Here is a 13,379-nt window from a genome sequence, read left to right as displayed (position 1 = left end):
AATGTAAAAAATCAAATTCTTGGTGAATCAGCCTAATGATTAGTTCAGTTTTCATCCAAAGATTTTTTTTTGTAAGAAGAAATGTTTTAATGCTTAAAAAAAATGGTTGGCTGAAATGTTGCAAAACATTTTACATACTCATATCCAAGAGTGAAAATGTCATGCTCTGTAGGGAACAACATTTTCTGTAGAGAATATGTTCGCTTATATTTGCACTTAGAACATCAGCAAAGTGTCATTTGGTCGGGTGGCCAATTTATTTGCAAATGAAATTATTTGCATTGGAAATGTGTTGTATTTTTTGAAGGGGAAAAGTAAGGCATGTACACACAAATTTACTGTCATATAACATATTTAAGCCGAATGTTGCAACATACATGAAGCTAGACGTTTTTTTTGGTAAAGTATTTTGGACTCTTTGAAAGGTTCTGCTCAGCATGTAATTTGTTTTTGTTTGGTTAAACCCATTTTTGTTTAGCCAAAAACAGAATCAAACACATTATATAAAGAATCTTGTATATCATTGTTATATGGTCATTACTGACATCCCTGATTCCAAGTATTTTGAGAAGAGCAAGAACTTAATAAATGATAACTATATGGTCAGTTTCTACTTGCATTTTTGTTCAGTTATCTGCCTCTTTTGGATGAACATTGTGAGGCATTGTGAGAGTTAATTTTATTATCATTTTATTCTTAGTGTTATGCAGCTTTGTCATTGTGGACACCGGATTTTCTTTGAAGCTGTACAGTATTGGGATCGAATTAGAATCATTTTAGAAATGTGTCTACAGACAAATTGGCTTTGGTTTTTGCACTATTGAAAAGATTGGCTCCTTTTGAACTAAAGTATAAGGCTCTCTCTGCCTTTCAACAGGTGATTCCCAGCCACTGGACGTCTGCTCCGTCCACCAGAATAACGCCTTTCTGCGATACTCTGTCTCGCTGCTCGGTTATGGTTTCTACGGCGATGTGTTGATGGACAGTGAGAGAAAACGTTGGATGGGTCCTGCTCGCTATGATATCTCAGGTCAGTGAGACCTCCCCCAGTCCACTTGATCAACAGACTGAAGGGGACAAAAAAGCTACAATTCTTGCTCATTCTTTCCTTCACTGTCATTTTCTGTGTATTGTGGCAGGTGTTAAAACGTTTCTGTCACATCGCTACTATGAAGGGACCATCTCCTTCCTCCCTGCTGATGGAAGTGTCGGAACTCCCAGAGACAAGATTCAGTGTCGATCTGGGTAAGAGCAGCAGCTGCTTATTTACACTGAGTAATTTACAGCGTTCATCAGCTACAGTGTGGAAAGGCCTAATATTGGCCAATGGTAGTGTGGAAATGAATTGATCTGAAGGTGACAGTTCTGTAACATTGATTTTTGGAATGGCAGAATCATTTATACTCAATAATAGTCTTTAACACCTCATTTTTCCCAGGCTTTTTTCAAATGTAAACATCAAAAGTAAGCTTTAGTGTCTTTTTATTTTCTATATTCCACCACTGTTAAAATAGTTCTTCCAGTGACGTTATGTAGTCTGTATTTTTTTTTAATAATGGCATCAATTTGAGATTTCATGCATTAATTTGTCATTGAAACACATAGTCAGAAATCATAGTGAGGTCTGAGATTTATACCCCTAATGGCCATTTTATGGAATTATCTCCCATTCAGTCAATTCACCACATTAAGTAGTCTCTTTGATAACAGACATGCTGAAGTTGACTCTCTTGTTGTTGTCTTTGATGCCCGATTTAATGTCTAATACCTTTTGTTGTTAGGTGTAATATATGCCAGCTGCCCTCAGCGGACAAAGCAGTCTACAAAGTTGAGGACAGCATCTCAGAGACTGGTGAGGAACCATGGCCCACTGAGACATCTTTCTAAAGCTTAAATGATCCTGTGGCCAAAATCTCAAAAACATTTACATAATCTTCTCCTCTTATTCCAAAATCTAGTCATTCAGCCAAGACATGCTTACTATTAGATAATGGTATGTCATACAGTGTCAGACTCCACACAAGCTAGTATAGTCGGAGATTGCTAAACAACTTGATGCGGTTTGAGGTACGAGTGTAATGATTTAACCTTGCAATTTGCACAATGCTAACTGCTAGCTTCTATTAGTTGTTAGCAAGAGTGTATCCAGGAGTAGGGCCAAAGGGTCCCTGCCCCTAGTGGTAGTTTTGAAATGATGAGCCTCATGATTAGATGTTACACAATGTCTGCAACTGAATGTAAAACACTAAATAATACAAAGGGATCGAAAAGTCTTGGGACTGCTAATTAAAATGCTTCTATTTTGCATAATTAATTGAATACAGCTTTTCATTAGATGATTCATTTCATTATATTCCTTTACTTATCAGCAGAACAAATCTGAGTGTTCTTTGAAACATTCACATACCTTTCAGAATTTCTGCCAGGTGTGGCTTGCCTGGCCTGTTTGTCCACAAGTTCAAAACACTCTGAGCAAATCCACCAAGAATCATCTTAAACATGAGCTTCAGTGGAAGGAATATAACTAAGAAATCTGACTTTTTGTACAAAAGCCTCAACATGGTCGCAATGTCACAAGTTGCTTGAATTTGATTAGTGGCATAGAAGTAATGCAGAATCTTCTAATGTTTCTTCTTCTACTTGTCATAACTTTTCTTAGTCTTGTTTCATTACAAATTCTACAACTGTTTTGTTTATTTTCCCATTTTCAATGTGGTCTTTTGGACTTTACTATGTATGGAACCATCTATTTCAGTAGAGCGGTGGTGTTTAACAGAAAAGTGTTCTCTTTATAGCAAATATATAGAGAGATATTTGAGATAATTGTGGTGCTGTTTGAAATTTGCAGGCTTTTATTTGACCTCCCAACAGGAGCTGAGGCTCCATTATGGACCCATCAAAAAAACAACAACAAAAAAAAACTAACATCACAATTACTACTGCTTGTTAACTACATTAGCCTTGTAGCTCCAGTGCTGATTTGGGGTAAGAAGAGTGGAGTTTAAGTGGAAATTCGATTTTTTTTGTCCAAACTACTGCTTTACTGAGCATGAAGAGGGAATACAGGTTCCTCATTTTCTGTATATTGCAGCCTGTGCTGGGCAACAAAACATATTATCCAGTCATGATGTGCAAATGTCCTCCATCTGCCCCTGTTCTGGCCAGACTGTTTGTTAAAATGAGGCCATGTAATTCGACCTGCCCCTGTTCCGATCTTCCATGTATGTGTCCACACAAAACTTCTTTTTGCGCATTATCTGTATTTCACAGCGCTCAACAGCAGGCACCTCCGTTACATACTGACCCGTCTGTTTACAGTGACTCACTGATAAGTGCTGTTTACAGAGACCTCCAGGTCCCTAATTGGCATTTAGACATGATAATTTCCTGGGCATTTTCTCAAGACTGGTCAGACTTGGTAGCAGAGGCAGAGCAATAGAAAGGAGGGAGGTGTGTGTATGTGTGAGTGCTGGGAGAGTTAAGTGTCCTTAATTAGCAATCTAGTATCACAGCCATACATGGCACACACTTTCCATTTCATTTTTTTTTTTTTTTTCTTTTTAGAGTGGAACTCTACAGCAACTGCTTTGGCACAGAGGAGAGGTGCTGATTCTGTGCTAATGAGCCTCCTAGAAAGAGAAATGTGCCTTTTGAAAGGCTGCAAATGAACACAAGCCAAAGGTCTCTTTTGCCATTTTGTATATTTAAGTGTCTACTCAGTGATTTCCAATTAAAATGTATCGGTTTTTGCCATCTCCAGAGACATGCTAACATTGGCAGATCTCTCCTGTGTTTATGACTCAGAACAATGGGGGACCTAATTATGCATTTTATGACTTCAGATCAACACAGCAGTCTTTTGGAATTGTGTTCATTAAAAAGATATTTCTTGCTTGGTCACATACAATCAACACATTTGACTTAATGTGCAAGATGCATCACGGAGGGGCTTTAATGCGTCCTCAGAGAGGCTTTCGGGACCACAAGGCCAAATTTAAACAAACCATGACACTCTGTGTTTAATAAAAATGATATCATTCTAAACAAGTGGTCAGTAAAAAGCAACTGAAAGGCATAAGCTCCCATGCAGTGCTAAACTGCGTTTTGCTGTTTTTGTGTTACAGAGAATAAGGATGTATGGCAGGTAATCAGGGGGAAGTTTCTGGCCATCAATGCTGCATGCATGAGCTGTGCTTGTCCACGCAGTCCCAAAGGCCTGTCACCCTCCGCACACCTGGCCGACGGCACCGCCGACCTCATCCTGGTGCGCAAGTGCTCACGCTTGGACTTCCTTCGCCACCTGCTACGCCACACCAACAAAAATGACCAGGTGCGTACCTTAACGAGGTGATATTGTGGCTATACGTCTTTCTGTGAGAGAAGACATGAGACGTGAAACGTAGCGCACAAACAGTGCTTTTTTTAAATGCATAGAGGCGGTAACTTGAGAGAATATTGATTGATGAGCTATTTATGATGTGGTGCTCAGCTTAAATGTTGCTATTTTTTCCAACTTAAGTGCATGGTTTAAAAATGCACATATGTACTTGATTTAATTCACTTAACTGTTCATGGTGGTAATATTTAAGTGTTTGAAATCACTATTTGGGTATTCATTATGTTCCCTCACATTTAAGACGGAGGACAGGATTATAGTTATATATGTTTTAACAGTATTGCTAGTATTTTTACTAAACTATGCTACTATAAAACATGAGTGCCTGAAAGCAAGTGTGTTGCCAAGGGCACATTAGTAAAGACGTGACTGAGAGGGCAGAGATAGCGCAGCCAGCTCTGGCTTGGCTTTGTCGCTAACTAGGGTAACTACTCTAGCTGATGGTAGCAGAAGTCCAAAGAATAGTGAAAATATATATTTCTTTCAAAGTAATATGTTGGCACATCATCCACTGAAGAGAAAAGACCACAGATAGAAGACAAGTCCTCATCAGCAACCAACAGTAAATGTTGGCTCACTAGCTCATCTGAAGAGAAGGCTTAGTTATCCAAAAAAGGTGTTTTTCAGTCAGGGTGTACATTGCTCCATTGACAACAGTCAACACTGCGTGCTTGAGAGATTTTGAAAAGGTGCCATCTGGACACCCCCTTACAGTACAGATGATGCATGTGCATCACAACCTTTGGTAATGAAAACGATCATTCTTTTCATTACAGTCATTTGTGGGGGTGTAAAAATGAATTGATGTCAAGAGATTAAACTACATTAAAAAAGATCAATGTAACAATTAATTATAATATTCAGTACAGAATATGCTCATTTCTTTTGCCAGAATAAAGCTCTCAGGCTGCGTTAAAAAAATAGCTTGGTGTGTTGTTATTGTCCACATTCTGCTACTGTGTGAATAGTTCCTCCAGTCACATTTTCATATTCAGTGGGTTTTTAAACATAATTCAGAATTATCCCAAAATAATGGAATCAAATTGTGATCAAATCATTATTTGAAAGTTGAGGTTTTACTAAACCTCACTAAAGAAATCTATACATTCATTATCATCATTAATATTTCACTTTGTGAAATTAATAGTTGTAGGATTTCACCGTCACATGCATATAATAGATAACATGATCCATTCAGTCAGTCATTGTCTATTGTTTTGCATTGTATATTGCTCTCACTTTACATCCAGAAAGTATCTCTCTCACTGCCAAGGAGCGGTTTAGGTTCAGTAAGCCTCAATCATGACTAGATGAATGTCCATAGTTTTTTTTCCTTCATCAGATTTATAAGCCATAAAACTAACAGAGCAGAAATATTAGATTTATCTTGAGGGTAATGGAGAGAAGCTATCCATCCCTGCACTGTATGGGGAATCTTGAGGCTTATCCTGCTTCTCTTTTTTGTCAGGGAGGTCTCTCTCCTGGGTGTTTTGTATCCTAAATGACTCACCCAGAAAAAAAGAAACCTAATCTCACTAGATAGACACAGTTGATTGTTAGGCAGAATTTATTTGAGTTTGTGCTGGTGGCATTCCCACTCCTAAAAGCTTTCAGCCACATTAGAGAGGAGAAGCCCACAGCCTCTTTAGGCTCATTTCCACTGTTAGCACTCAGAAACGTCCCGTGTATAGCCCTGAGTTTTAGTCTATTTGTTGAGACGGGTCTGGGGCAAATAATTACAGTGCTATTTTCTGTGCCTAATCAAATCTAGGTACTTAATTTGGTGGTAGTAGTGTACGTTTCCAGGGCCAAGAATCACTGTTACTTGCCTCATTTTATTTGATAACCATCAGAGTTGTTTGTTTTGCCTGAGCCAGTTCTGATAGTTGAAACATGCCTTTGAACTGCTGTTATCCCATACAAGCTCATATCTTAATAGGCCTAAACTTGAGCAAGAAAGATATCAATTTTAAGTGACAAAATACATTTACTGTTGCATTTATAAATCAACTGCACACAATTTTCACACTAATGTAACAGACAGGATTTCTACTTCAAGGTAGCTTCTATTACTGATTTTAGCCACAATTTTAGGCAAAACTTACCTCTAATCAAATGCTTTGCTGATTTTCTAAGTGAAAATAAGTTAACATGTACTTCACTTAAATAAGACATTATTTTGACAGTGTGTTCTCTGTAGAGGATCTGTTAAGCCCAAACTTTTGCATATGACTGGATATTTAGGTACTATCCATTGTCCATTGTAATAAAATGACAGTAATGACAAAATAGGCCAAATATAAAATGTACATAATGTTTACGGTCCACTTGTGCACTAGAGCTGCAAATCTGAGCTACATTTTTATAGTCCATTTGGGATTACTTAGCAACTTGATTTTAAGGTATGATGACTACATTTTGGGTAAGGTAAAAATAATGTCTACATTTTTCTGCTAACTATAGTTTTAAATGTGGAAGATGCTAAAAGAAAGTCAAGTAAATTCAACAATGGAATAAAATGCTTTCTGAAAAACACTTAGAACAGGACAGTGGTATCAAATCTGTGACGCAACCCCTCACATCCCCCTCTGTGTGTTTGTCTGTGTGTGCATCTGTGTTGTAGTTTGACCACCCCTTTGTGGAGGTATACCGTGTGCGACAGTTCCGCTTCACGCCCAGGTATCAGGAGACAGACTCCGAGCTGGATCTGAGGGAAGCAGAGGGCAGCAGCAGTAAGCACTTCTTCACACAGATATGCAGGGAGCATCAGGCGTGCAGCTGTGCCCCAACACACAGCAGCTGGAACTGCGATGGGGAAATTTTGCCACACGGTGCCATTCAAGTCAGGTAACCAACCCACTCATGCCACATTTGCTCAGAGTATAGGAGTCATAGTATATCAGTATGACACAGTCACTACACAGAAGTGTGTTTACTCTTTATACTGTCCATCTAAAGGTTGAAGACAATAGTATCGTTACATATTAAAAAGTAACCATATGCATAATGAGTTTATGTATGTGCTTTTAACAATAGTTTTTTTTTTTTTAAGGTGTTTAGGCAGGTTAGGCAGTAATAAGCACACATTGCTTCAAGCCATGATTCCAGTGACATAGTGTACAAGGAGAACAGAAGTGGTCTAAGAATATACCCATGGGGAACTCCAGTAGTGAGGTAGTGCAGAGCTGAGAAAGAGCCATTCCATGCTCATTAAGAAGCATATCTGAAGACACAGGAAATCGCTTTGAAGAACATGATGCTGAGTCTTAAAATGAAATATACCTAAACGATTGGCACATAGCTATTGTATGAACAAAACAAAAGAACAAAAGCTTTGTCAATATTTTTTCTTACTTAATTAAAACATAATAAATGCAAAAGAAGGCAAGATATCTTGAAATTGTTGACAGGCATCTCTCACCTTGATTATGGCAGCACTAAATACGTTAAAATATAAGTTATATGTAAAACAACTGTCAGCGCATGGAAGATGTTTTTCATTTTTTATTAACTGAGGGTGAAATATGCATTATGCATATTTCATAGACTCTGTATATTGTAGTAGTTATACAATATCACATTTCTACATGTTGTTTTTTTTTTTATCAATTTATTACAGTAAAAAAAAATCAACGACCCAAGTGTACTCTTTTAGCTCATATTCAGTAAATCACTGTGAGTTGGGACCACCACTTTCAGTGGAATATTAAAACAGGGCTTGTGTCTGTTGAGAGAATACGCTTGACCACTGCTCCATGAAAAATCCCTTTATGTTCCTGGAAGAAAGTGGGACTCTCATATTGCAGGGAAATCTTTATGTAGCATGATGGCTGTCCTGAATGCATCATTTATTTCACGCTCCATTCTTCCCAGTGTCAATGATGCATAGCTGTCTAATGTCCTCTAATTTAATGGTCTTTCCACTGTTAAAAGCTTACTCCCTTTTAATTAAAATAGGGGTCCAATCATTTATTACATTTTCCTCTCCAGTAATTGTTCTTCAAGCGAGTCAGCAAATGAACTGTGGAGACAGATGACGATGATGATGATACGGTGGCTGATAGAGAGGGACTGGCGGCCGGATTAAGTCGCACCTGAATGCTAAGCACACTGCATCCAGCGGAGTTGCAGGAAATTAGAGTCTAAATCCTTTAAAAAGAAGTTGCAGTGACTATAATGAACTTTACACAGAGTCTTGTCTGGCATTCAATGGCTTAATCTATTTTAGCTATTCATTCATTCATTTAGTCAGTCTGTTTAAGCTAAATACCCTGATGTCAAGTGCTAGGCTTGATGGACAGTTCTAATCTCTTTCTCTCTCTCTCTCTCTCTCTCTCTCTCTCTCTCTCTCTCTCTCTCTCTCTCTCTGTCTCTCTGTCTCTCTGTCTCTCCAGAGTGCACTGCCAGTTGATCAAGCTGTTTGCGAGAGGGATCGAAGAGCAGTCCGTCTTTGAGGACCCTTCTTACGCTCTCTGTGCAATATAGATCTGCCTGTCAAAATCACTGGAAAAAACCCGCTCTCGCTGGACCATGAAGAATTCTAACCTCTTGAAGAGGTCACATTTGTTTTAGAGTTAAGAAGATGCTGTTCCATATGCTGTTGGATCCATTTGTAGTGGCTAGAATTGGAATTGAGGTCTGAAAGGGGAATTGCGCAAAATGTAGTCGTTAAGATGTGAAGTCATTCAGAGTGGTTTAATGTGAAATGCAGCAATCTAAAAAAAACTGTCTCATGTCAGAATTGTTTATAGTGGTGGTGATAGGCACCAGATATCTGAAGCTATCTCACAGGAAGCTATTACATGAAATGATTACAAATATGTTGCCTGATGGCTTTTGCACTTATGTCTACTTTATCATTATCGACATGAGGGATGTACGTTCCCACTAATTTTGATATTCGAGTTTACACAGTTAAAAAAAACACATCTGGTTAACCAAGGGGAAGGGGACAAATAAAAAGTACTTTTTTCTGAAATTAACAAAGGGCTGAAGGTGGAGGCTTTTTAAGGTAATACCACTGGGGGCTTAAAAAACACAGTATCACAAAAAATTTGCAGCAAGCAGAAGAATATATTTGTAAATATGATCTAAAAAGTCAACAGTTTCAGTGTTGGATGAAATGGAGGATAATTCTTTAGATGTGAGCTACAACTACAGCTAACTGGTAGAACACTCAAAGCTGATGAGGGCTCATTGTCTTACACAAGGTTATTTCTCCTTATGAATGATGTGCCAGCAAGTTTTCTGTACCAAGCCAGCATCAGCTGTAGTATTTAGCATTGTTAGCAATAAAAGCACACTGTCTCAGCCCTCTCAGTCATGTCCTTAACAACGTGTCCTTGGCAGCATGCTCACATTTAGGTACTCGTATGTCAGAGTGGCACAGTGTCATCCTAAGCCATAGCATTTTACAGTCCTGTTAAAACATAAGTAGTGCTTCATTGAATTAATAATCTATATATTTTCTGTCTTCCTGTGATGAAATGGAACACGTACACATAGTACACAAGTACACATTTCAGTATTCAAATACTGACACCTCTGATGGTTAACCTAATTCCCAAGTATTCCTGCACATCCCGACATCAGATAAAATCTGTGAATGTTCACTGGTTATTTGAATGGCAAACAAAATGGCTGTATTTGTGCTGACCAGTTTGCGCCACCATTGTTGCGAGCTTATACAGTTCTCTAAAATGCACCGTTTCACATCAAACCATTCTGAATGACTATTTACCTCTCAACAATTAACCTATACAGATGCACCGATCAGCCATAACATTAATAATTAATAGCTCCTTGTTTCTACACTCATTGTCCATTTTATCAGCTCCACTTACTGTATAGGTGCTCTTTGTAGTTCTACAATTACAGACTAGTCCATCTGTTTCTCTGATACTTTGTTAGTCCCTTTTTACCCTATTCTTCAGGGTCAGGACCCCCCATGGACCCTCACAGAGCAGGTACTATTTGGGTGGTGGATCATTCTCAGCACTGCAGTAACACTGACGTAGTGGTGATGTGTTTGTGTTATGCTGATGAAGCACTAGAGGATGACCAACACAAACTGTGAAGTAACAGATGATCTGTCATCTCTGACTTTACATCTACAAGATGGACCCAGGTAGATGTATCCGATAGAGTGGACAGTGAGAGAATTCAGTGTTTGAAAACATCAGCAGCACTGCTGTCTGAACCACTCATACTAGCACAACATTCACACATCACCACTACATCAGTGTCACTGCAGTGCTCAAAATAGTGCTCAGATTATACCTGCTCTGTGGTGGTCCTTTGGGGGTTTGGGCTATTGAAAAACAAGGTAAAAGGGAGCTAACAAGGCGTGAAATGGACTACTGTCTGTAGAACTACAAAGTGCAGTCAACAGTGAGTAATCAGGTGATTTTAATGTTATGGCTGTTTAATGTACTTCAATTGTACCAACATGCACTGCAGACCACTTTCAGAGACCACTGGATTTACAGTGGCAAGGGCTCACACGTGTTAGCTCTGGATTTTACATCCACTCATACACGATTTAGGATTTCACCTAGGCATCAGTATTCTTCTTAAGAGATTTCTTATTTATAAGGGTGACCAAGTTGCTAGTGATTTCTCTTGCTATGTCCAACAGCTTTCAGACGAGGCTGTCGCTGTCTTCCCCCTCAATCAAGCTGGTCTTGATGTCTTTTGACAGTAGCATTAGTTCTATTCCAAAGTTTGAAAATGACCTGCGACTTTGTGTAGTTTTCATTTTACTTTATTAGAAGTGAAGGACTCATTACTCAAGCATAGAGTTGTATTATATTGCTACAGTATATTTAGATACGTAGATCATTTGCTGGAATTTTGTTTTTTATTGCTTTTAATAGGTAAGCATGAAGTGTTCAGTAGCAATCAAACACTGTGACACAGTGTAGCCCGGACTATTATTTTTGTCCAAGAAACAGCACCTCGGACATTTGTTCTAGTTATGTTTTGGGAACTGTGACCAATTCCGTTCCAAATATCAGTAACTACTTGTAGATATTTGACCTACTGAGTTATTTCACAGCCAGCTTTGGCTGGACATTCAGTGTCTGTATGCTGAACTGTATCAAACAGTATCCTGTATGTTCTAGCACACCCACAGTGTCCATGTAGTTGGCCACTTGACTGAATGCAATAGAAAATCTTCCATGGTTCTGTCTTCTTCAGCTTAGTTCTCCTGGGTGCCAACCCTTCAGTCCCTTATTGCTTTTATACCTTCTTTTGCTTGAGTGTCTTTGTTTTCTCTCTGTAGTATTTCTGTAATGATAAAAAAGCCACAGGCCCTCTTGTTCTCAGGGCTTCTGCTGGAGGTTTTATGTGTCTAATCTAAGCCTGTGTTGTTGGTTCAGCATCAGGGGATTTTGAGCAGTCTGTGATTTAGTGAAATTGCCTCTTCTCCGTAACACATCTGCTGCTTTTTGTGTATTTTTCAAAGCTGAGGTGAAGTGATGATTGAGTTCATGGACTCTCTGTGTCCTAATCCTGTTGGAAGGTTTTGTAAATCATCCTGAAGTCTACCCCACAAGCAATTCAAGTATAAGGAGGAGCTGGCATAGAAGACAGTGGTACTCAGTCCTGGGCCGCCAATCGTCCGCAGTTTGTGTGTTAGTGTGCGCGCGCATAGAATTACCCTCATCTCAGCCAGCTGACAGCTACTGTGTTTGGCAGTCCTGTTCAGGGCCAATCAGACACTTACATGCCCAAATGCATCAACTGCTGTGACAACAAACCTCCAGCTCCAGCACACAGAGCCCTTAGCCTACTCCATCTGAAAGAGAGGCATAAATCAAAATCCTCTTCAGGCCCTCGTAAATATCACTGCCACGTTTGGGCTTTGGCTCTCAGCACAGTGCATGCAACTTACGGTCCAATTCGGGTGAGTGACTAGGCCTTTCACTGTCCAGTACTGAGCAAGAGTCTTAGGCCACCTGAGAAAATATATATATTATGTATGTATATGTATATGTGTGTATACATATACATGTGTGTATATGTATGTATGTATACACTTATGTCTATATGTGTGTTGGTGGTTGAACAAAACTACACAATGGCTGGAGCTGTATCCAAGAGATGCATCTGGAAGTCTATTTTTTGTGTCTATTCTGATATTAAGTACTGTTTTACAAGCATGATCTGTTTAGATAAATAGAATAGAAAAAAAATTTCTTGGCTGACTTATGACCTTTGCTCAGTACTTTACATTATAGCATCGCAGCAGCCGATAAGTGCAGCCACCAAACCCCCATAGTGATCACTGTGAGCAACACCATCCTTCCCTCAGATATGCTGCTTACTTAGCAAAGCTCCAGGCCATGACTGAAAACCATACCAGAAAACAGTCTTCTTGCAGGCTTCAAGATGACACTGCATAATGTATGAGCTGAGATATTCAACTTGAGTGCTTAAAAAAAGAGGCAGAATAAACAATAAAGTTCTTGAAACCAATCTCTGATGTCTTCTGGTGATTTCTGGTGAACTTAAGCCATAGGTCAATGATGAAAGTGCAGTTGAATAAAAATGCTTGAACTCCATCTAAGTTTAAAAAAGTTTGTGTTTTATCTAGCAAACAACAGTCAATCTTACCTGAAGTGAATCTGATGACCAGTATCTCCTTGGGACTTTACAAGATTGATGGAGCAAGAGACAGCTGAAGAGAAAGTTTACATTAAATTGTACCAAGGAAAAGGCTCTAAGATTTTATAAGAAAACCAGTTTCAAGCTTGACCAATAAAGCTTCTTTTATAGCAGGCAGTCATCCAAGGTCATTTAGCTAAAATAACAATAGCAGTTCAGAAACTAGTGGTCAGCTTTTAAGTTTAAGGTGGTGTAGATGAACAGCAAATTTCTCCTTGATCCTGGAGATCTACCACCCTAATCCAACACACCTCACTGTAATATTCAGGGCCTTTCCTGGATCAGGTGTGTTAGATTTAGGTTGGTATGGACC

General features: G+C 38.9%; 1 protein-coding gene across 2 annotated transcripts in view; it reads left to right on the top strand.

The window, feature by feature from the left end:
• The window catches only part of cerk (ceramide kinase), a 29,787-nt gene extending 19,497 nt beyond the window's left edge, over positions 1 to 10,290 (top strand). For both annotated transcript variants that reach the window (XM_017697026.2, XM_017697025.2), the window contains exons 8-13: positions 878 to 1,030; positions 1,140 to 1,245; positions 1,782 to 1,852; positions 4,125 to 4,330; positions 7,020 to 7,243; positions 8,791 to 10,290. In XM_017697026.2, the coding sequence (XP_017552515.1) occupies positions 878 to 1,030; positions 1,140 to 1,245; positions 1,782 to 1,852; positions 4,125 to 4,330; positions 7,020 to 7,243; positions 8,791 to 8,881 (851 nt within the window). In that variant the 3' untranslated portion in view covers positions 8,882 to 10,290. The remainder of the gene's footprint in view (positions 1 to 877; positions 1,031 to 1,139; positions 1,246 to 1,781; positions 1,853 to 4,124; positions 4,331 to 7,019; positions 7,244 to 8,790) is intronic.
• The last annotated feature ends 3,089 nt before the right edge of the window (positions 10,291 to 13,379 follow it).

The sequence above is a fragment of the Pygocentrus nattereri genome, chromosome 1, assembly GCF_015220715.1.
Source record: "Pygocentrus nattereri isolate fPygNat1 chromosome 1, fPygNat1.pri, whole genome shotgun sequence".
NCBI classification, from domain to species: domain Eukaryota; kingdom Metazoa; phylum Chordata; class Actinopteri; order Characiformes; family Serrasalmidae; genus Pygocentrus; species Pygocentrus nattereri.
This window is presented reverse-complemented; position numbering and strand designations above follow the sequence as displayed.